At 39.0% G+C, this 25,246-nt stretch overlaps 1 protein-coding gene across 3 annotated transcripts in view; it reads right to left on the bottom strand.

Moving 5' to 3' along the window:
* ANKFN1 (ankyrin repeat and fibronectin type III domain containing 1) overlaps window positions 1-25,246 on the bottom strand; it is a 354,346-nt gene that overhangs the window by 182,361 nt on the left and 146,739 nt on the right. For all 3 annotated transcript variants that reach the window (XM_016932606.4, XM_054671260.2, XM_063799882.1), the window contains one exon: window positions 2,776-2,910. In XM_016932606.4, coding sequence (XP_016788095.2) covers window positions 2,776-2,910 — 135 coding nt within the window. The remainder of the gene's footprint in view (window positions 1-2,775; window positions 2,911-25,246) is intronic.

Genomic DNA, 25,246 nt, shown 5'->3' with positions numbered 1-25,246 from the left:
GGCAGCATTGGAAACTTTGAAGGAAAAATTGAGATTTGCTTTTTTAGAGAATTGCTCTGGTAGCAGCTAGAGGATTGCTGGAAAGGGGAGGGATGTAGGAACAGTGGTGGGGGACAATCAAGTATGGAGCTCTTAAAAAATTACCCCATGAGAGCTGGTGACTTCAACTAAAGCTTGTGGCAATGGGGATGGGGTGGGCTGGACAGATTCAAAAGATGAAGGAAATAAAATAGACTAAATTTTGTTAGTGATTGGATGAAGGGGCTAGAGAGATCAGGAAACCCAGTGACAAATTCTGTGAGCCTTATTAGCTGACTGGGTGCATGATAGATTCCTGCCCCCCCCCCTTTTTTTAAAGGAACATAGGCAGAGAAGTGAGTTTAGAAAGGGAAAAGATAATGAGTTTGGCTTTCCACAATGTGACTCTCAAAAGCCTATAGGAAATTGAGATGGTATTGTGTAATCCAGATATTCCATAAAAGAAGGAAATAACTTGCCCTAAGCGTACTTATTTTTCTGATGAAGAGTGAAATAATAATTATAAGTGAAGTTCTTAGAGACAGGTATGAAGCAAATACAAAGCAGAATAATTAATAGAATACTAATTCCACATCCTTTGGGTTAACTTTGAGGTAGAAACAATTTAATACATTCATTTATCATAAAGTATCAGTGGCTTACTTTACTATTTCCCCTAGGAATGTCTGAATTTTATAAAAGACATCAATACTTAATTGAATCTCTGATGAAAGAATTTCAGGTGCCCTAATACTAAGAGATGGGACAAATTTTGGGGGGTGCAAATAAGCCTTCTAGAGCTTCTCAAATCATAGTACATTTGAAGCTGCTAATTCCATATGCATGGGAACAGGAGCAATTTGAGCAACTGAAAGTTGCCATAAGTTCTATACATGGATTATACCCATACCTGAACTACCCTCTGAAAAAGATACTTCCATGTTTGTTTCAAAATACTAATGATCTTTAGGATCTTGGGGTCGTAAGTATAGCAAATCAGTTATCACTAATCAATATTTTTTAAAATCCTTTTTATTTACATGACCTATTTATTTGAATTTGAATTTTTTTAACATCACTTCTCAGCTCCATTCTCCTCTTCTAATTCCCTAAGTGTGATCATGCTTCCTTCAGAGTGTTCTGGATCCCTTAGATGAGGGAAGGGACATGTATCCCCTCATCCTCACATAAACCCTCATCTGTGTATTTCTGATGAATGACCTCTGGATTAAAGTACATGAACAATGATCTTGAATACTTAGTTCATCATTTAACAAAAGAACCTAAAGTAGTATCTCATGAAAACATTAATTGAGTTTAGCATGTCTTCTTTGAAACAATTAGGAACTGAAGGAATGGCAGAACAGAGATCCACAGAGGCTAAGGAAATTTCCAAAAGACACATCTTTAATCTGGGAGCCAGCACAAATATGCAACTATCCTGACATCTCACCATTCCTGTAACCAGTAGGCAATTCGGTCTCCTTGCTATTAGAATGCCATCATTTGTGAAATAGCCAAATCACCTGGGAGAATGACCTTGGCTCTTGTGATTGAGTGGCTTGGAGATCCTTTCCACCAGGCAAAACTTCACCCATCTCTCCAGTTTCCTAACTTTGGTTTTTATTTAGAGAAGCATGCTGCTCACTGTTCTGACATCATTCATCTTTGTCACACCCAAGGCCACAACTTTGTCTGAACAGCCAGTGATATACTGCAGATAGAGTGCACCAAAGACATTAAACTCTATATGACACTTATATGGACTCTGAGTTCACCAGAGATGGATTGATGCTGCCATAAAGCCTTGGGGTAGCCAGGCAAACAAAAGACTAAGGAGATTGGTGGGGGCGGGGATGGTGGTAAGAAAAGCAAGATCTTTCTACATTCACTTTCTCTATCTGCTGAGGTTGGCCTACCTCTTATTTAGGAAATGAAGAAACCAAGTGAGTATGCGGATTTTTGGAGCCCAGTACAGAAGCAAACTCAGTCTTGATTATCAGTGGAGCTCCTGATGGCCGTGACCAGGCCAATGATCAGCACGGGTAACTGGATACTTAGAACATCCCACTTTGAACCCAGTACACCTCAGCAACCATATCTTTATGAAATAAAGAAAAGACTTAGATAACACAGATGCAACAGTAGTGGTGGATCAAGCAAGGATTTAAATACATGTCCATTGATTCCCTTGGCAGATATCCTCAGTATCACAGTCATAATGTTATTTATGGGCACACTCACCCAGGATGAACAGAGTGCTGGCATTCCACTCTGCTTGCCCAGTCTGAAAATTGGATTAAAGACAGTAATATATCTGGGTTTGCATTCAGGATTATCAGCATGATGGAACCCATCTTTACCTGACCCAACAGGTGTTTTGTTAGGTACTCAGGAACCTGACTGGAAAATGATTTTATACAACAAAACAGTAATTTATTTTTCATAGCTAATGCTAATCAGTTATGCAAGCACTTAATGTGATTAAGCTTACTGCAAACAAAATGCCCAATTATCAGAAATGGGGCTTCCCTACCCCCATCCTCTCTCTCCACAGGGATGTGTATGTACAATTGCAGACCACTGTGTGTGTGTGTGCTTGTGTGTATTCTTCATGGACCACCTGCAGCTAACTTTGGAAGATGCAGATTTTTAAGTATCATTTAAGCCACAGCAACATATACACATTTAAAAATAATCAGTAATTAAGAAAGCTCCATATTCACATGAAGAAAGACAACAGTAAATTTGACTTACCAGTTTATGCTGTTCGAGGCAGCAGAGGAACAAGTTGTTGGTAATTGTCCAGTGCTTTCATTCAATAAATCACATTGGCTTTGCTTTCTCCTGTGGCTCAGCCTCTGTGCAAAGCAAGCGAATCTCCTTCCTATTCTGTGTAAAGAATAAATGCGAACAGGATCACTACAGGCAAGAGCCGAAGTCCCTGATCATGAAGATACTCTTAATGCAAAATAAAAGAGGAAATGATGCATAGGGAGAGAAAGGGAGAGGTAAACAGCTTGGCTCAGAGGCTAGGTGTATTCTCTAGACTGCAGCCTGGGGAAGGCTTGATTCCTGTAGCTTGTGTGCGTGTAGTAAAAGGATACCATGACTTCAGTGTGTCCTTAGCCTATTGTATCCGTGAGGACCATTTGAAACGGCTTGTGGAGAAAACTAGCTTCATAGTAAACAAGACTGAATCCGAACCGACTGTCACTCAGGGGTGAGCAGAGGGGCAGTGGGTCACTACATCAACCGGCAGGGAAAGAAATATTGTCTGGCATCCAAGAGCTCATCCAGCAATCGGTGAGTGCAAATGATCTACAGCCCTTCTGGGGCCAGACACCGCCTTGTTTCCACAGCCGTCTGGGACCAGAAGCACACAAGTGGCCGTCAAATCCCTTCACCACAGGGCACCTGCGCAATTCCTTATAAGCTCCTAGCAGGAGCTAGGGGGCATCTTAAGAAAGCTCTAAATCCAGTCAGGGCTGCTGAAGCTGTGCATGGGCTTTTGTCTGAGCGGGTTCTGAGAAAGTAGTCAGCAGAGGTGGGACTTAGGACAGCAAGAGGCTCAGTCTCAGGAAGAAGATTCCAGTGCTGCTTCTATGCCAGACACATATGGGTATACCCGGCTCCTTTCACAGCATTGTGCTTTACATGACTAATGAAAGACACAAATAGATTTCCTAGAAAGCTGCATATGTAGGCATTTTTAATGGCTCTCACTGAAATAAAATGGCAAATGACCTTCACAGGCTGTTTATTATGTTGAGGGGTGGGACTTGCCGATTGATAGCACATATGAATACTGCACACGTGCACACACACACACACACAGCGACACTAGCAACAGCATTAAGAATCTTTCTAAAGCTCTGTTCTGATTCTTTCTCTGCCAAATGAATGTTTAGCTGCTGTGATGACTTCAGGAGTAATTTTGGACTCTTCTGCTAGGCACTGACTAGTCTGTTATTTATACTTGGAGCCAAATAAACTCTCAAATTTTGAATGAGACTCTGTAGCAAGTCAGGAGAAAGTCTCTTGATCATAAACAAGAGGGTGGAGAGTTAATCTTTGGCCTGGTAATTGCTTAGAATCCTGGAAATGACATCTTGTATTCATGAAACTCTCCCCCTTTCTAGAGACATTATCTCCCCCTGATAGCTTGCTCACCCCCAACAGGTGGCTGTTCTGGAGTTCCGATCTGAGGCAGGGCTCAGTGACTCATAAAACCTGGGTGGCCAAAGGAAGAGCTTGGTTTAGCTTTTAACAATTGTCTTACTTTTTCTTTTCTTATTAAAAAGGCAAAATCTCTCTTTTGAACATTTACTATCACTTTCTATACTTGGATTTATTTGTCCATGGAAGTGTTGCTATGAATAATCTAATTTAGGAATATTCATGCCCTTGAGGTTTAGAGGGCTATGTTTTTCATCAAGGATTAAGAAAGAGTCCGGCTTCTCTTGCACAGCTTAGGCCAAAATGATTGCCCGGTAAAACTTTACCCTTTCATGTAGAAAAATTTTGGCTTGAATGCAGACTTACTTGAATTACATCTGCTGTGGTAAGCTAGGTGACTGAGTAACTCTACTAAGGTTAGGGGGTTGCCTCACAGGGGTCATGAGTTACACGTGCCATGCAGGCCTAAGGGGAGAGTGCCTCTGATAATAGTAGCAACACTTTCTAGAGCAAATACTCAAGTTGAGTCAAAAAGCCCATGTTTATTGCAAAGGAAATTCATTAATTCATCCATGTATTCATTAGTCTACTCTTCAATAGCCATTTAGTAAGTATTTAGTAGGTTAGATTCATTGTGCGTTACTTAGAGCCTATTGATGAAGTATAAACTCCCTGACATACCCTAGAAAAATTTCCCATATTCTGGCTCTTCCTATCTCTCTAGCCAAATTTCTCACCACCTTTCTATTTGCATTCCATGCTGTAGCTATTTTGAATATCTCTTAGTTCCTTGGACATGCTATATTCTTTCTGAATACCAGATCATCAAATATGATGGGTGTTCTTCTGCCTGGATGCTCAGTTTCCTATGTCTGGCTAACTCCCGTACAGCCTTGGAATCTTGGCTTAAACATCAACTCTCAGAGATATTTTTCTAGCCCCTAGGCTGTTAGGGTCCCTGCTCTGTGGTCTGAAAGCACGACACCTTATACTCTGCCATCATTATATCCCTTATATTTTATTGCACTTCATTGTTTAGCATCAGTCATCCCATTATATTGTAAGAGTTTAAGTGCAAAGTCTCTTATTCTCTGCTGTATGTCCAGGGTTTAGCAGAGTTCCTGGCACATAGAAGGCATTCAATAAATATTTGATGTTTTGTTGAAGTGCTTAGCATGCATTTATTGAATGAATACATAAATCACCTCAAGTAATAATGGGAAATGGGGTCTCAGAATTGAAAGGAACCTTAAAGTTCTCTTGGTATGTCTAATCTTTCTTGCCAAGTGACCATCCACAGAAGGCTTGCCTCCTCCAATTAATCCTTCTGGATTAATCTCAGCCCATATTGATCACACTCTTACTTTGTCTCCCACTTCCTAGCACTTTTACAGGATGTTCTTCCTTTTTGTTCTCTGGCTGTTTCCTGGAGTTCTTCTCGTCTCTGCAGACTGGTACTCTATAACTCTTAGCATAAGCCTGCAATTATTTGATGCTTGATTCATTGAACATCAAACACTTGAACAGGGAGTTAAATGATCACAGTCTTGTTTTAGGAAGATTTCTCTGGTTCTGAGGGAAGTATAAGTGAGATTAGCCAGACCTAGAGAAGACTCTAATAATGACTACAGCATGAGATGGGATCTAAAGGCAGCTTTGCCCTTTCTTTCCTTCTACTCCTCCCCCATTACTCCACCCTCCATGTCATAATACTAATGTTCTCATTTGGAACACTGAGAATGTTTGTTCCACACTCAGAACTTCCCCTCCACCCAATTCCACCCCCACAGTTATTTAACTTGCTTAGGATATTTGCGAATGTGTCTCACTGATTCAATTAAAAGCTCCTTTAAATACAAGGATTGTGTTTTATTTTGCATCTTTCTCCTTCAGCCACTACACCTCCAGCCCTAGTAAGTGCTCAGTAAAATTAAGAAAGAAAATCATTTATTATATGCAGATATTAAATGAAGCAATGTGGTTGGGAGGGCGCATTGCTCCCATTCAAAGATGAACAGGGCATCTTTTCAAAGATAAAAGAGATATACTTAGCATGAGATATGCAACCAATTACAATACAAGGCAGAATTAAGTAAATGCCATAAAAAAGTATGAGCAATGTGCTAAGGGAACATAGAATTATTACTTCTTTCTGTAACACATAGAAATGTTCACAGAGAAGGTGGCGTTTGAACTGGAACTGGAGGAATGAAGATCTCTCTACAGGTTGAAAAGAAGAAACAGGTTTGGCGTCAAGGCATAGTGTCAAGGCATAGAGTTCTGGGGCTGTTAGGGAATGACAAGTAGTCCAGTGTACTGGAGTGAATAATGCAGGGAAGAGCTGATGGAATTGGTCTCAAAAAGTAAGCAGGAGCTAAACTGGGGAGAGCTCGAACACCATGTTAAAGAGTTTGGATGTTATGCCATAGGTGACAGTGAGCTGAGCAGGAGAATGCCAGAACAGTTGATTAGGATCCACCTGGCCTGGCCATTGTGGATAGTGATGAGAACCCAGAAGCAGGAAGACACTGATGGTGTGAAGGCCTGTGAAGATGTAAATTAGGAGATGAAAGTCTTATATTTGGAGATAGAACTTACAGGATTGTCAATAGTATAGGTGGGGGATGGGGAGGATGAGAGAGAGAGACACGTTGAAGGTGACTTAAAGTTTTAGCCTACATGATGGCGGATGATGATGACATTAATTTATTCCAGTACATACACCTAGAGATAATTATGGCATGCAGGTTGTGGTCTGTGCTCTTTTTTTTAAGACAGAGAAAAGAACAGAAGCTGAGTCCTTGGAGTCATGTCAATGTGCCTAGACATTCATAGAATGCTTTGAAGAACCCATTTAGCACCAGGTAAAGATTTTAGCCCAGGCTGTGACAGATGAGCTGCCTCTAGCAACATTGAGGGCCATTTCCAGGGGGCATGGGTACAGAGTTTCCATGAAATGTGAGAGTCTGCGGTTTCCCACTACAGTTGTTTAGCTCATTGGAAAGAACCTGGGTCTGGGAAAGGGGAGTTTGAACTTCAGTCCTTGAGCTGCCCCTCACCAGCTGTGTGATCTTGGGCAAGTTACTTTTTATCATTAGGCTTCATTATTCTCACCTGTGAAATGACAGCGTTGGACCAGTTAAATTCAAAGGTCTCTTTTAGTATACTCTCCTCTGATTTGTGACATATGATGTATAGAATTTCAGAATACTTGCAAAATTAGGCCAAAGCCCACCAACATCAGAAGCCAGTAATGTCCACTTTCCCCTGCAAAATCCTGACCATATTTTGAGAATGTCCATATATCGCTGCAAATGCATGTCTGCCCTGTGGTTAGTTCCATGTGGTTTGTTTGTTAGACATAAATTTAAATTGATCACTTTTTGATGGCTATTTTCTAACAATTTTTCACTTTTTTTTCAGCGAAGATTTTTTTTTTTTTCCTTAGGGAGTGCCTTTTCATCAGGATCTCAAAATTAAATTATAAGAAAGTGGCATTCCCTTACTGTGGTCAGCAAAGAGCCTGGCCAGCCTACTTCCGTTCCCTAATCTCTTGACCTTCCTTAGGGCGCGGCTGCTCAATAACGGCTCCGATTCTTTTTTTAAAAATAAAATGTGCTACTTACCGAAAGCTGCTAAAAAGGAGACAAAAAATAGGAAAAGAAAACTAACACCCCAGGGTGTATCTGAATATGCTTATTATGTGCGCAGTTGTTAGTAATGAATGTGAAACTCTTCTTCCTCCTCCCTCTCAATTTCTAATCCCCAAAGAAAAAAGAAAAGGGGTGGGGGAGTGCATTGGCTATTCAATCCAAAGCAGAGTTTTTTTTTTTTTTTTTTTTTTTTTTTTCCTGAAGAAAAGATGCAGACTGCTCATGGGCATGCTAGTTCTTGATTATTTTGTTTTAAGCACCAATTGACCTTTCAGACTAAAAGTAACGGTCTCAAAATATCCTGAGAAAGCCTCTTTTAGAATTTTTCTCTAAGTCTTGGAGACGAGACACATTGCATCCAAAAAGACTCTTCGAAAAGAGATGGCCCATATTCCTCGTAGTGCAATCCGATGACAGAGTGTTTATCTGAACTAATCATGTGGGATTTTCCAGTGCCACATTTTTGAGAAACGGGATTCTCTTAAAGGAGGTTACAAACACTTCACTGAAAGCTTTCCAAGAACAGCTTCATCCGTCCTCTCAGCAGCCTCTCACCGGGCTGTAGCACCGACGTGATAATCAGAGTCCATGCTTCTGAAAAGCCTTCTTGTCCTGGCTGCCACCCTCCTTTCAGTCATCATTAGAATTCTCAAGCTATGAATCCCCTATTGTCTGTATGAGCCCAGGATCCCCCACACCATGCCGAGGAAGGAATGTGAGCCTCCTGGGTCTGGCTCTAAGTCTCAACCTTATCCAGCAGGTCACAAAGCCCCATTTATATGCAGTTCCAACATTTTATCATAATTCTTTATCTGCTCGGCCCCATATATCCTCTAGGGCAGTCAGGAGACATTTGGTAATGAAGCCCATTCATCCTTATTTTCTCAATTGGCACACTTCAGGTTATAATATTTATGTTCACACTGTCTTAATTTTGGATGTCAAAGATACTATACTAGACAAGTAGCATTGCCAAAGGATAATTGAACCATGTGGAAGAGTTCACCAGAGTCTGATACATGATGTGGTTTGTCATATTACCAATCATTGCATCAAAATAGTTACTTTTAATAGCTCAGTGGAAAAATAATAATAAATGCTGCCATTTATCAAATACCTTCTATGTGCCATGCAATGGTATCACTGAATTCTCACACTCTACAAAGTAGGATTATCCACTTTTTATCGATGAGGAAACTCAGGTTCAGAGAGATTAATCAGCTTGTTTATGTGCATTTAGGGACTGAGCTGAGACTCAGACCCAGGTCTCTGCAAAGTTTGTGGTATTTCCACTTCATTCCTTTGCCAAGAAATAAGAAATAATACATAATATGTATAATAATATAATAAGAAATATAATACATTTCGTTAGTTGTTTTACATTAATGTAACATAATTATTTTTCATCAAAAACATGTAAATAATTATGAAGTTCGGGCTGATAAAATGCTTTGGCCAACTGAGAAATGAGATCTGCTCTGATAAGCATTAGCACATCAGTAGGAATTTGTAGCATAAATTTCACCTATCAATAGGTGGCAGTATTCACCTAACTCTCTTTAAAAGGAGCCAGCATAGGTTGCTTCTTATGACCAATCCCTAGGCCATCTGTATTCTTTGATGCACTAGATTTGGTCATAATGAATAAAGTGTGTAATAGGTTGGTGGCTAATTGGACCTCAATCACGCCTTTGTATAGGGATATCTGGACTGTGGTGCGGTTGTGGTAGAGGACTGTTATCCATGGCAGAGATGTTGGGATCCCTCTCCATTTACAACACTCATTTTGGCCGTTCCTCTGGGGAAGTCTTTTATTGGTGATTCAAAGCCAAAGATGATTTTTGTGCCCTGGTTTACTTTAAGGATGTTGTGCAGAATTCTCAAACAATTTGAAAATGAAATAGTTAATACTCTAGGATTTGATAACTCATAAACCAATGTTTGTCTAGATTAAAAAATAGAACATTTATCAGACTTCAGGGTTTCAGCTTTTTCAAAACCCTATGTATGTGTACAGCTACCCATCAAATCATATGAATCTTCACCAGTAGGCACGGAAGCTGGAATCCATGAGGTGACTATTCAATAGACAAGTCAAAATGGTTGCGTTGATTAGTCAAAATACTGAAGGATAAATGACTACTCAATTTTAGGCAGACCCTTCCTCCTCCTCTTCCTCCTTTGTCTATGTTTTTTCTTCCTCCTCATTTTTTTGTAAAGAAAATCTTAATATTGAAATATCTGCAGTTAAAAGTCACAGATTCAGTCTCTATTTTCTACTTGCCAACAGGAGTCCACTTAGGAGAATTTAGCTTTATAAAGTCAAGAAAACAGGTAGATAAAAAGATAAAAGAATAAGCTGAAAGATTCTTTGACCTATCTTTATGCTATCTTCTCCATTTTCATTTGAGATACTTGGGAACAGATCATTATCAATGACGACAAACAAGCACTTGGAAATCAGATAGGATGAGTAGTCCTAACTCAGAACTAAGACGTTGACTCCAATAAGATTCTCAGCAGACCAGATTTTCTTAAAAGAATACAGATTGGCTGGTGGAATAAGGAAGGTGGCCCTGAAGACAGACTATTTACCTCTCTCTCATGTTCCCAATGGAATGAATGTCTTTCTCCTCTCTCCTTGTAGTATTTATAACGATGTTAAAACTCTCAGCACAGCCTAACTTCATTAGAGTTACTCGGGGCTCTATGTAATTCCCTTACTGGATTGAAATCTCCATGAGGGCAGGACCCGGGCCTCATTGATTTTTGAATTTCCCTCTCAGCTCTTGGATTGGGGCCCTGCGCATGGTAGATAATTTTCAATACATATAGGTTTAATTGAAAAGAATTAAAGAGAACTCAGAGGAATGCATTTTATACTTTTTCCCAGTTTAAGGAAAAGGGCAGCTTTGGTGTTGGATGCTATGCATGCTCATATTTCTACTTTCTTGTCTGCTTCTTCCATTTCAGAACAGTATTGGTGAGGGTAGAGGTATCATGCCAAAGGCCAGCACACCCCCCCAGAACCATTAATTATCTATTTTTACATCCTTGGCAAGGCCATCTGGTTTTGTAGAAAAATGCCCTGGTTATATGAAGGTTAATTGCAGAGGCAGGCCAAAAAATAAAAATAAAATAAAATAAAAGGCAGTTACAAGGGACATTAAGTGACCTACTGTGTCATTCCAGTCACTAATATTTCCTGCCTTTGTGGTCTGGAGACTCAATCTGCACTAAAGAGCTGAACAAGGCAACGCTATTTCCTGGTGGTGGTTATCATTGTTTCCCATATTAGGACAAAGCTAAGCACAAGGGGAGACAATGTGTATCGTGTCTCACAAGGGAAGGGTAAACATCTTCAAAAGCTTAAAAAATTACATTGAACCCATTTAGGCATATCAGGAGATACTGCCAAGCTGGAGAAATGAATTACCCAGCTGAATATCACAGGCATAATGAAGTTGTCAACAGCAACAGTGCAGCTGTAGATTGTCTGATTATGTGTTGACTGCACTGGCCATTCAGGGACACACCAGGAAGGAAATTGTTGTCATATTGTCCACCACATTCCAAGCCCCATCCCAGCCATGGTGATAAACCTGATACCCTTAGGAGTATGTGGAAAATAAAAATAACAACAGCAAGCCAGAAAGAAAGAGCATCCTCTTCTGATGGTCTCTTATGTCTAGCATTGCTGGAGTCTCTCCCCTTCTGTGACTCTAATCTGTCATCTTCTTTTAAAAAAATGACCATGACAAGGAATGCAAGTTTAGATTCTGGCCCTCCAAACAAACATTTCACAATGGGCTTTTTAGCCTTTGTTAAATTCAAAATAAGCGGGAGTCCAGCAAGAAAGCTTTAACTATGTGGGTGGGATTTACACCTTTCCTATGAGTCAAAGATGAAGGCAAGCTGGAGTTTTCCCTTTTGCTAAAGCATCTAAAAAGGTTGATTTGCAATGTTTCTGGACAGCAACTGGAAAGTTCTTGAAGATTCTTCTGGCTTTTTTCTTTTTTAAAAACACCTTCAGTTTTCTCCTCTAAGTGAGGGGGTCATGCTAGATGACGTTGAAAGTCACTTCTAGCTCTAACATGTTATGATGTCAAGAAGCCATAGAGCACTTAACACATAGAAGAACTTCTCTGCCACAAAGAAAAAAATGCTTTATTTCAACCCAGCTAGTCTTGGTTTGTATTGGACATATGGTCTGATATTTCAGAGTCAATATATGTGATCTCTCTTTCCAGAGAGTGTGCTGAAATCTGCTTTAAACGTGTGTTATTTATCAGGAATGTTTTCTTTTTTAAAAAGGAACTAATGTAGACGTGCCTCACTCATTAATAGAATTCTATTCTCTATTCAGGTTTTCTTCAGAGAAAGCCAACAAGATGTTTCTATTAGTGGGACTGGTGCTTTTAAAATGCTTACAATATAGCACAGGAGCATTTGATCCTTTAATTACCCTAGGTGGCCCCACTCAGTGGGTGGTGATTTGGGTGAGGAATCTGGATAGCTTTGGTGGTCAGTCAAGCCATAAAGAAAACTCTCCTCCTTCCACCCTCATTTATTTTTCTCTCCTGAGTGCCAATCAAAATGAGATTTTTTTGTTTTTTGTCAATTCTTCTAGGAATACTTCTGTTTGGCATTTGAATCCAGGCTTAAGTTAAATTTTAGGCCCCCAAGACCAAATTTCCAAAAGGGTCCTCTACCCTTGGCTAACTGCTAAATAAATAAATCTCTAAAGAAGCCTTCCATATTTTCCAGGTCCCTTTCTCCATTTATTTCACAGCCTAAGTGTTCCTTAGATGATACTTGTGTGGGTGGCTTATGACCCAGTCTCCTGCCAAATTGCTCAGCTTTCTACCACCATAAGAAATACCTCCTCCATTTGACAAATGGAAAAGTCTCCTTGGTTTATCTCCACAACTTCATGGAATCAGATCCTTAGTATTAAGGAGAGAATTCTTTGTAATTAATCACAGCGAGAATTTGAAATACCAAGAGAAGCAAGGAAGTTAATTCTATTTGCACATTCAAGCATAATAATAAAGACATATAACTGTGTAATAAGACCCAGCAATTATAAAGGCCATCTGCACTATCAGTTAAACATTGACTGTAAATGCCACTTTACCCATTAAAATTACTCTCAGCTGAAAATAAAACTTTGTCCCCTTTCTTCTAAAAACGTCAGATGAAGTTTGCTGTACAAGTCAGGAGCGTCTGACCTAAGGCATATAGCAGCAAAGAGGCATTTAATGAATTGGAGAGGAAAGAAGAACAGAGGAGGAAAAACAAAAAGAAAGTTGAAGAGGTTGTAGGAACACTTTTAAGAAGCCTTGACTGATTCATCTTTTTAAATTGTAGCCTCATCTCTATTATTCCCATCTTCTCTTCACAGACATTGGTGTGACCCTTTTATTTCTGGCCTAGTTCTTCTGTCTTCAGACTCCTGTCCAAATTCCCTTTCTTCATTTTGTCCCAGACTCTGAACTCCTATGAAATCAGAAAGAGCAGGGTCTGAATGGGCTGCTCTGGCTACTTTCTAAGGAGTAGAGGAACTTTCTAAGCTCAGAGGAGCTTTCTCAAGGACTGCATATGCCAAATACTCAATGTCATTCTTCTGCATTGTGAAACCTACTGGATGCACCTTGCAGCACAGCAAAGGTGTTGAATGGAATTAAAAGGTCAATGGCTTATTCACTTCCTTCACTATTTGGGAGAAAAGTATAAGATTTTGCTTAGAGAGGATTAAAAGGACAGCAACAGGCACCTTCTGTCTGGGCTGCCCTGCTAGCTAGCATAGTCTTCTCTTAGTTTGAAAGGGGAGTCACAATGTTTCACGCATTTGTCAGATGCTCAGACTCAGTCTGTCAAATACAACTATAACCAAGGCTGATTATCCATTCTTATTGTTCCTTCAGTGATTTATCTTCAGCATCAAGGAAAAGTGGGAGTTTTCTGCGACATTTGCAACTTCAAAGTACATTTAATTCTTAAAGAAAAAGAGAGAGAGAGAGAGAATGAATCATGCTACATATTCACCATCTCCTCCAGCTATATTAGTGAGAAAATCAAGCCTCAGGAGCATTTACATTTCATTAAGCAAACATTAACTTACTGCAATGTGGCATATGGACAGGAGAAATTGTGGCTGTTTTAACTGATTGAATTAAAACCAAATAGGCTGAAGAGAGTTACATGTAGCCCAGTGAAACACATTTGCACCTGAACAAGAAGGGCTTATTTCGAGCTTGGCAGCATTGAGTAGTTGAGACTGAGAATACATCTCTGCCTGAGAGGGTATCAGGTACCAAACAAGAACTCCAGAATTAGAGTGATGGTTTTGATGACTATTTAAAAAAACATTATGTTGCTTTCAGTTAATGTAAAATCATTCACGTCTTCTTTTGTCTACATCTATAAATTTTTTGACTGTGCCCTTATCTAAAAGGTCCTGAGGTTCAGGATGCTGTAAAGATTACTGATAAGGGCAGCTTGAGCTCGAGACCCATTGTAGGAAAAAGTCCAATATATTGGAAATGAAACACCAGTTAGAGTCAGGAGATACGAATAAAAGACTTGGGTTTGCTACTTATTAGCTGTGAATCTTTGCAGTCTTTGGCCACTTGACCTGAGTCTTAATTCTCTTATCTATAAAGTGAAATTAATAGTAGTCACCCTGCAAATGCTAGAATAGACATATTACAATAGAAGATATACAAATGGTCAATAAGCACACAAAAAGGTGCTCAATATGGTTAGTCCTCAGAGAATTATAAAATAAAATTAAAATGAGATACTAGTTTACACCCACTATGATGGCTAAAACCAAGAGTTGGTGAGGTTGTGGAGCAACTATAGTGCCTTTAGGTTGCTGATTGGAGTATAAAATGGTATACTTTTGGAGAACTGTTTGACAGTCTTTTACAAAGTTAAATATAATATACCTTATGACTCAGCACTTCGACTTCTGGGTTCTACCCACAAGAAAGAGAAATAAATGCTCACGGAAAGAATTACACAAGAATATAGCAGTCTTAGTTAAAACAGCCAACCTGGAAATAGCCCAAATATCATGAATAGAGTAATAGCTAAACAAATTGTGGCATATTCATTCTATGGACTATTACTCAACAATAAAAAAAGAACAAACTACTGAGACATACAATAATGTGAATGAATCTCAGAAACATCAGATTAAGCAAAAGAAGCTAGACACAATAGAATACTTACTACACAATTACATTCCCGTGATGACCAAGTACTGAAAAAACTGATCAATAGTGACAGAAATCAAAACACTGGCTGCCTAGGTCGTACTGGGTTGGTGGGATATTTGGTTGGACAGTGGCAGAAGGAAATTTTCAGGCCGGTTGGAAATGTTCTGTATCTTGATTTAGGTGTTGGTTAGGGGGTATATACAATTATTGAAACATAACTAACCAAAACACAAAATCTATTCATGGTATTTTATGCAAATTATAATTAATGAATAATGCCTGCCTTAGCTACCTTACAGAGAAATTGGAAGATCAGATGAGATTTGAAGCAAATGTAAAATGCCATGTAAATCTGAATTGTTATCATTTGATAGATAAGATCAAACATAGACTAATCTAAGAATGGGCAGGCATATGGGGATGGGTATTTGTAAGCCGAGTGCAAGATCCCAGGATGTGAACCCAGGCTACGGCCCAAGGACCAAGAGAAAAGGACTGAGAGCCATCCTCTTTCCACCTCAAGGCTCAGATTACCACTAGCTCACACAGTGTCTTTATGAGGCTCAGAAAAAGAACCTGTTCCTTCCCCTTACTGTGGCACACTGCTTGAGGAACAGAGCCTGGCTGGGTTTTAGCACTCCCTTTACCTCCAGGACCAGGCTTGTTTGTGCCCTGAACAATCTGCACAGCTTCATATGAGGTCCTGTTTAAGACCTTTGCACATACTGTTCCATCTGCCTAAAACATCTGTCCCTGTTTCATGGGACTGGCTCCCTTTCATCTCTCAGGTCTTGGCTTAAATATCATTTCCTCAGAGAGGAAATACCCTTCCCTCATGTCCATTAATCTTTATTTCAGCACCCTATTTTTTTTTCTTTTTTCTTTTTTTTGAGTTGGATTCTCACTCTGTCGCCCAGGCTAGAGTGCAGTGGCATGATCTCGGCTCATTGCAACCTCGCCTCCCCGCTTCAAGCAATTCTCCACCTCAGCCTCCCGAATAGCTGGGATTACAGGCGCCCGCCACCATGCCTGGCTAATTTTTGTATTTCTAGTAGAGACGGGGTTTCACCACCTTGGCCAGGCTGGTCTTGAACTCCTGACCTCGTGATCCACCTGCCTTGGCCTCCCAAAGTGCTGAAATTACAGGCATGAGCCACCGTGCCCGCCCCCCCTGTTGTTTTTCTAAAAGCACCAACCATAGTTTGTAACTACTTTCTTTACTTGTCGTTTGTTAGTCTGCTCCCTTTTAGACTGTGAGTTGCATGGGAGCAGGGAATCCATCCCTTATTCACTATAATACCCCAAGGTTTAGCATAGTGCCTAGCACATAGTGGGTGCCCTACAAATATGTGATGAATGACAAAATCAGATGCAGGTTTGGAGAGGTGTGAGGCTGGAAGCTAGTGACCTTTCCAGTAGGCGACAGGTAGCAAAGACTGAAAAACTGGAGACCAGCAAAGGAAAGGAGGTCTGTGGAGGACCATGGAGGGCCAGAGATTTGGCAGTTAGGGCAGCCGGGATTAGGAGAGAGGCTCCGAGAAAGTGGGAAGTACCTATGTTAGGGATTCAACTAAAGGAGTGTGAAAGGAGGTACTGGGAGAATGGGTCAGAGTAAGATCAGCAGAAATAATGCCTAGATGCTAACCCTGAGGTCTCCTGGGATTGGCTTTCTTTTATACTCTGGGTCTAGACTAGATAGGCAGTGCTGGGCCACAGACAGGGTCAAATCAAAAGGCCTCTGGGAATTGGCAGCCAGACACATGTGGAAAATCAAGCACCTTCTCACAGAAAAGTATCATTTAATTTTAAGCAAATCAGAGCCAAGGTGGGAGTGGGCAGAAGCACAGAACACAGGTCTACTATCAGATAGGCTGAGGATGGCTTCCAGTAACCACATGGTAGCCCTCAGGATATGGAGGGGCAGACCCACTGCGGTCAGACCAACACTGGGTGGTGGGGGTGAAGGAAGATAATGTCCAATGGGAATAGAATATTTAGGAATGGCTCTTTCTTTTTAGAACCAAGTTTTCAGGTGAACCATAGGCCTGAAGAGGAGACCGCAAAGAGTTCTAGATTCTGTGATCAGAGAGTGATCACAAAATAACAGAACTGATATCACAAAATAATGGGACTACAAGTTGAGTATCCCTTCTCTGAAATGCTTGGGACCAGAAGTGTTTCAGATTTTGGATTTTTTCTTGGAGTTTAGAATATTTGCATATATATAATGAGATACCTTGGGGATGTCACCCAAGTCTAAATACAAAATTCACTTACATTTCATATACACCTAATGCAAATACCCTGAAGGTAATTTTATACAACACTTTTTGCTAATTTTGTGCATGAAGCAAAGTTTGTGTACACTGAACAAACAGAAGGCAAAAGTATCACTATCACAGCCACCCACGTAGACAATCTGTGGTTGTTTGGCATCACTGCCATTCCTGTCTCTGAATTTATATGCTACCAATAAGCAATCATGTTTGTATACGTTTTCACACATAAGTACTTAACAGTAAAAAAAATGACATACATTAATACAGTGAAAATATAACGTACTCAGGGTAGTTTGTAGCGTCACATTGGCACTGAAAAGTTTTGGAGTTTGGAACATTTTGGATTTTGGATTTTTGGATTAGGGATGCTCAACCTGTACTTGATGAGTCCCTTATACTCACCAATTCTTTTGAACCCCACAGCAACTCTGTGATGGGAAGTAGCATTAGAAGCATCTGAATTTACAGATGAGAAAAGTAAGGCCCAAGTCTCATGGCTAGTAGGTGGCAGAGCCAATACTTTATAAAAAGAATCACCTTCACATGAACAGTGAGTAATGGATAAAAGAAATGTGGTACACACACACACACACACACACACACACAAGAGAGAGAGCGAGCGAGCGAGAGAGAGAAATATTATGTAGCCCTAAAAGGAGGAAGTTCTATTATTTGTGACAACATGTATAAACCTGGAGGACATTATGCTAAATGAAGTAAGAAATAAGCCAGGCACAAGAAGAGGAATACTTCATGATGTCACTCTAGTGTAGCATCTAAAAAAGTTGAACTCAGAAGCAGAGAGTAGAATGGTGGTTGCCAGGATCTGGGGGCAAGGGGAGGAAATGGGGAGACGTTGGTCAACGGTTACAAAATTTCCGTTACACAGGTTGAATAAGTTCTAGATATCTAATGTACAGCATGGTGACTATAGTTAATAATACTGAATTTTATACTTGAAATTTGTTATTACAGTAGATCTTCAATGTTCTACACACACACACACAAAGTAATTGTGAGATGACGGATATGTTAATTAGCTTGCTAGTGATAATCATTTCACAGTATATATCAGAACATGGAATTGTACACCTTAACTATATACAATTTGTAATTTTCTTTTTTTCTTTTTTCTTTTTTTTTGAGATGGAGTCTCACTCTTTTGCCTAGGCTGGAGTGCAGTGGCTCGATCTCGGCTCACTGCAAGCTCCGCCTCCCAGCTTCACGCCATTCTCCTGCCTCAGCCTCCTGAGTAGCTGGGACTACAGGCACCCGCCACCACATCTGGCTAATTTTTTGTATTTTTAGTGGAGATGGGGTTTCACCACGTTAGCCAGGATGGTCTCGATCTCCTGACCTCGTGATCTGCCCGCCTCGGCCTCCCAAAGTGCTGGGATTACAGGCGTGAGCCACTGCACCCAGCCCAATTTTTAATTTTCAAAAGCACAGCAGTCTCTCCTAATTTGTGCTTTTGCTTTCTGTGGTTTCAGTTATCCGTGGTCAACTGCAGTCTGGAAATATTAAATGGGAAATTCCAGAAATAAACAATTCATAAACTTTAAATTGTACACCATTTTGGGTAGCACGATGAAATCTTGCACCACCTCAATGTCCTGCCCAGGACGTGAATCATCCCTTTGTCCAGCGTATCCATGTGGTATACACTACACGCCCCTAGTCATTGATTTCATCTGCTCCTGATACCTAACTACTGACATCATCATGGCTCAATGATCCAGGATCATGTGAAGCGGATGATCCTCTTTATGATGTATCATCAGAAAGTCAGGAGTAGTTTAGTGCTACATCACAACGCTCGTGCTATTCATCTCACTTCATCTCATCCTGTAGGCATTGTCTCATCTCACATCATCACAAGAAGAAAGGTGAAGAGAGTGCAGTAAGATATTTTGAGAGAGAGAGAACACATTTACACAACTTTTACTATAGAATATCGTTATAAGTATTCTATTTTATTATTAGTTATTGTTGTTAATAACTTACTGTGCCTCATTTATAAATTAAACTTTATCATAGGTATGTATGTATAAGAAAAACATAGTGTATATAGGGTTCAGTATTATCCAGGATTTTAGGCATCTGTTGGGGGTTTTGGGGTGTATCCCCTGTGGATGAAAGGGCACCATTGTACCACAAGAAAGCCAAGAAAGATTCTAAAAAATTCTTCCAATCTATGAATCAAAAAAGGAGCAGAAATCTGTAACATTGATAATAGAAAAACAACAGAGAAAATCAATGAAACAGAGAAAATGTCTTTTAAAAGATAAAATTGGCACCTCTATTAACTGTTGAAGAAAAGAAAAAGAGATGCAATTTACCAATATCAGGAATTAAGTGGGGATGTCATTACCAACTGTACAGATATTAAAAGGATAATAAGCGACTATCATAAATAATTTTATAAGTATAAATTTGACACCTGTAATGAAATGGATCACTTTCTTAAAACACAGACTATCACAACTCACCCAATATGAAATAGATGCTTTTAACTGTCTTTTTACCATTAAGGAAATTGAATCTATAATTTAGAAACATCAAAAAAAGTAATGTATAGTCCAAGATTGTTTCACTGGAGAATTTTCTACCAAACGTTCCAAAAAGAATTAAAGAATTAACACAAATGTTATACAATCTCTTCCAACCCAAAAGAGGAGGGAACACATAATATTTTGTCTTATAAACCTGATATTATCTTGGTAACAAAACTGGATAAAGACAGTGCCAAAAAAGAAAATATTACTCACAAATGTAGATGCAAAAAATCATTAACCAATATTAGCAAATAGAATTCAGAAACATATAAAAATAATTATATAGCAGGACAAAGTGGTGTTTATTCAATGGATGCGAGGCTTATTCAATATTTGGACACCAATCAATGTAATTCACCATATTAACAGATAAAAGGCGCAAACTCACATAATCATATCAATTGATGCAGAAAAAGCATTAAACAAAATTCAGCATTCATTCATTCATGATAATAACGCTCAGAAAATATCAACAGAACGAACATCCTCAGCTTGATAAAGAACATCTACCAAAAATCCAACTGCTAACATGAACAGTAAATGGTAAAAGACAATGCTTCCCCCTAAGATCAAGAATAAGTCATGCAGCTCTCATCACTCTTATTTATCATAATTTTGTGAGTTCTAGTCAGTAATAGTAAGCAAGAAAATGCAATAAAAGGCATTTTATTGAAATGCTAACTAGAAAAAAATCACTGGCATGAAAAAATAAAACCATTCCTATGTGCAGATGAAATTATTGTCTGTAGAAAATCCCAACAAATCTACAAAAAGACCACTAGAACTAATAAATGAGTTCAGCAAGGTCACAAGATACGAGATGAACATACAAAAATCAATTGTATTTATGTATACTAGTAATGACTACATGGATGCAAGTTAAAAGTGCAATACCATTTACAATTGCTCAAAAAAATTAAAAAATTTTTTTGCACTCCCATGTTTATTTTTTTATGCTTTAACTTCTTTTTTTATTATACTTTAAGTTTTAGGGTACATGTGCACAACGTGCATGTTAGTTACATATGTATACATGTGCTATGTTGGTGTGCTGCACCAAGTAACTCGTCATTTAACATTAGGTATATCTCCAAATGCTATCCCTCCCCACTCCCCCCATCCCACAACAGGCCCCGGTGTGTGATGTTCCCCTTCCTGCGTCCATGTGTTCTCATTGTTCAATTCCCACCTATGAGTGAGAACATGCAGATCTCTTCATGTTTGGTTTTTTGTCCTTGCGATAGTTTGCTGAGAATGATGGATTCCAGCTTCATCCATGTCCCTATAAAGGACATGAACTCATCATTTTTTATGGCTGCACAGTATTCCATGGTGTATATGTGCCACATTTTCTTAATCCAGTCTATCATTGTTGGACATTTGGGTTGGTTCCAAGTCTTTGCTATTGTGAATAGTGCTGCAATAAACATACGTGTACATATGTCTTTATAGCAGCATGATTTATAATCCTTTGGGTATATACCCAGTAATGGGATGGCTGGGTCAAATGGCATTTCTAGTTCTAGATCCCCGAGGAATCGCCACACTGACTTCCACAATGAACTAGTTTACAGTCCCACCAACAGTGTAAAAGTGTTCCTATTTCTCCACATCCTCTCCAGCACCTGTTGTTTACTGACTTTTTAATGATCGCCATTCTAACTGGTGTGAGATGGTATCTCATTGTGGTTTTGATTTGCATTTCTCTGATGGCCAGTGATGATGAGCATTTTCTCACGTGTCTTTTGGCTGCATAAATGTCTTCTTTTGAGAAGTGTCTGTTCACATCCTTTGCCCACTTTTTGATGGAGTTGTTTGTTTTTTTCTTGTAAATGTGTTGGAGTTCATTGTAGATTCTGGATATTAGCCCTTTGTCAGATGAGCAGATTGCAAAAATTTTCTCCCATTCTGTAGGTTGCCTGTTCACTCTGATGGTAGTTTCTTTTGTTGTGCAGAAGTTCCTCAGTTTAATTAGATCCCATTTGTCAATTTTGGCTTTTGTTGTCATTGCTTTTGGTGTTTTAGACATGAAGTCCTTGCCCATGCCTATGTCCTGAATGGTATTGCCTAGGTTTTCTTCTAGGGTTTTTATGGTTTTAGGTCTAACATTTAGTCTTTAATCCATCTTGAATTAATTTTTGTATAAGGTGTAAGGAAGGGATCCAGTTTCAGCTTTCTACATATGGCTAGCCAGTTTTCCCAGCACCATTTATTAAATAGGGAATCGTTTCCCCATTTCTTGTTTTTGTCAGGTTTGTCAAAGATCAGATGGTTGTAGATATGCGGCATTATTTCTGAGGCCTCTGTTCTGTTCCATTGGTCTGTATCTCTGTTTTGGTACCAGTACCATGCTGTTTTGGTTACTGTAGCCTTGTAGTATAGTTTGAAGTCAGGTAGTGTGATGCCTCCAGCTTTGTTCTTTTGGCTTAGGATTGACTTGGCGATGCGGGCTCTTTTTTGGTTCCATATGAACTTTAAGGCAGTTTTTTCCAATTCTGTGAAGAAAGTCATTGGTAGCTTGATGGGGATGGCATTGAATCTATAAATTACCTTGGGCAATACGGCCATTTTCACGATATTGATTCTTTCTACCCATGAGCATGGAATGTTCTTCCATTTGTTTATATCGTCTTTTATTTCATTGAGCAGTGGTTTGTAGTTCTCCTTGAAGAGGTCCTTCACGTCCCTTGTAAGTTGTATTCCTAGGTATTTTATTCTCTTTGAAGCAATTGCGAGTGGGAGTTCACTCATGATTTGGCTCTCTGTTTGTCTATTATTGGTGTATAAGAATGCTTGTGATTTTTGCACATAAATCTTAAATGTAAATCTAACAAAACATATACAGGACTTGTATGCTGAAAACTACAAAATGCTAGTGGAAAAAAATCAGGATCTTAATAAATAGAAAGACATACTGTGTTCATGGATTAGAAGATTCAACATAGTAAAGATGTCCATTCTCCCCAAGTTAGCATATACATTTAATACAATTCTTCTTAAACTCTCAGCAAGACGTTTTTTAGGCATGGAAAAGATTTTTCTAAAATATAGTTGAAAAGGCAAATGAACCAGAATAGCTAAAACAATTTTGAAAGACAAAAATAAATTGGGAGGAATAAGGTTACTCAATTTCAAGAGTTACTGTGTATCTATAGTAATCAAGACTGTCTGATGTTGGCAGAGAGATAGACATATAGATTAATGAAACAGAACAGAGAATCCAGAAACTAACCCATACTAATAAGCCAACTGAGTTCTGACAAAGGTGCAAAAATTATCCAACATAGAAAAGGTAGTACCGTAACAAATGATGCTGGTGCAAGTGAACATCCAGAGGCAAAAAACACCAAACCAAAAAAACAACCCTCAACTTAAGCCTCACATCTTATATATGAAATTTAATTCAAGATGGGCTACAAATTTAAATATAAAATGTAAAATGATACCACTTGTAGAAAAAACATAGAAAAATATCTTCAGGGTCTAGTACTAGGAAGAGTTTTAAAACTTGGCACCAAAAGCACATCCATAAAATTAAAAAATGACAAATTGGACTTTAACAACATGAACTTACTTTTTGTGAAAGATCCTGTTCAGCAGCTAAAAAGACAAGCTACAGAGTGAGCAAAAATATTTTCAAGGCATACCTCTGACAAAGAACAAGTGTCTAGAATATATAAAGATTTCTCAAAACTCAACCATAAAAACCAAATATTCCAATGAGAAAATGGGCAAAAGACATGAAGAGATATTTCACTGAAGAGGATACATAGATGGCAAAAATGAAATCAGCATTTGAAATAAATATGTGAAATTATAATCAACACCATAAGAAAAGCTGCAGAGTGAGAAAAAATATTTTCAAGCCATACGATATGGTTTGGCTGTGCCTCCACTCAAATTTCATCTTGAATTGTAGTTCTCATAATCACCATGTGTCATGGGAGGGAGCCAGTGGGAGGTAATTTAATCATGGGGGTGGTTACCCTCAGGTTGTTCTCATGATAGTGAGTGAGTTCTCACAAGATCTGATGGTTTCATAAGGGGCTTTTCCCTCTTTTGCTTGGCACTTCTTGGTGCTGCCATGTGAAGAAGGATGTGTTTGCTTCCCCTTTCGCCATGATTATGAGTTTCCTGAGGCCTCCCAAGCCCTGCAGAACTATGAGTCAATTAAACTTCTTTCTTTTATAAATTACCTAGTCTCAGGTATGTCCTTACAGCAGGCTAAGAATGGACTAATACACCATACATCTGACAAAGAACAAGTATCTAGAATATATAATGACTTTTCAAACCTCAAGAATAAAAACCAAATATTCCAATGCGGAAATGGCCAAAAGACATGAAGAGATATTTCACTGAAGAGGTTTTATAGATGGCAAAAATACAACAAGCATTTTAAATAAATGTGTAAAATTATACTCAACACCATTAGCCATTGAATAAGTATGTGAAATTATATTCAATATCATTAGCCATTAGGGGAATGCAAACTGAACCACAATCACATTAAACCTATCAGAATAACTAAAATAAAAAAAAAAGAAAACACCAAATGTTGGTGAGTTTGTGAAGAAACTGGATCACTCATACATTGAGTAAGAATGTGAAATTGTACAACCATTCTGGAAAACAGTTTGGGAGATTTTTTTTTAAACTAAGCATGTAATTAACATATATTCCAGCAACTGCACTACTAGGCATTTATCCCAGAGAAATAAGGACTTTGGTTTGCACAAAAATCTGTACACAAATGTTTATTAAAGCCTTATTCATATTAGCCAAAACTGAAAACAACTCAGTTGTCCTTCAACAGATGGTTAAAATAAACTGCTATTTACATCAATTCCATAGAATATTACCTAGCAATAAACAAGAACAAAATTTCGATACACATAACCACCCTGATGAATTATCCTGAGTGAAAAAAGCCAACATTAAAACGTTACATACTATATTATTCCATTTATATAACATTTTTGAAATGTAAAATTATAGAAATAGAGAACAGATTAGTGGTTGTCAGGAGTTAAGGAGGGGGTAGGGGCAGGAGGGAAGTGGGTGTGATCATAAAATGGCAAGTTAAAGGATTTTTGTTGTGATGGGAATGTTCTGTTTCTTGACAATATCAATATTCTGGTTGTGGTACTGTTATCATTGGATGGAAGATGTTACCACTAGAAGAACCTGGGTAAAGAGTACATGGAATCTGGCCAGGTGTGGTGGCTCACGCCTGTAATCCCAGCACTTTGGGAGGCCAAGGTGGACGGATCACGAGGTCAGGAGATCGAGACCATCCTGGCCAAAATGGTGAAACCCTGTCTCTACTAAAATTA

This window comes from Pan troglodytes, chromosome 19, assembly GCF_028858775.2.
Source record: "Pan troglodytes isolate AG18354 chromosome 19, NHGRI_mPanTro3-v2.0_pri, whole genome shotgun sequence".
In the NCBI taxonomy this organism is placed as follows: domain Eukaryota; kingdom Metazoa; phylum Chordata; class Mammalia; order Primates; family Hominidae; genus Pan; species Pan troglodytes.
The sequence above is the reverse complement of the archived record's forward strand: the minus strand, read 5'-3'. Positions and strand labels throughout refer to the sequence as shown.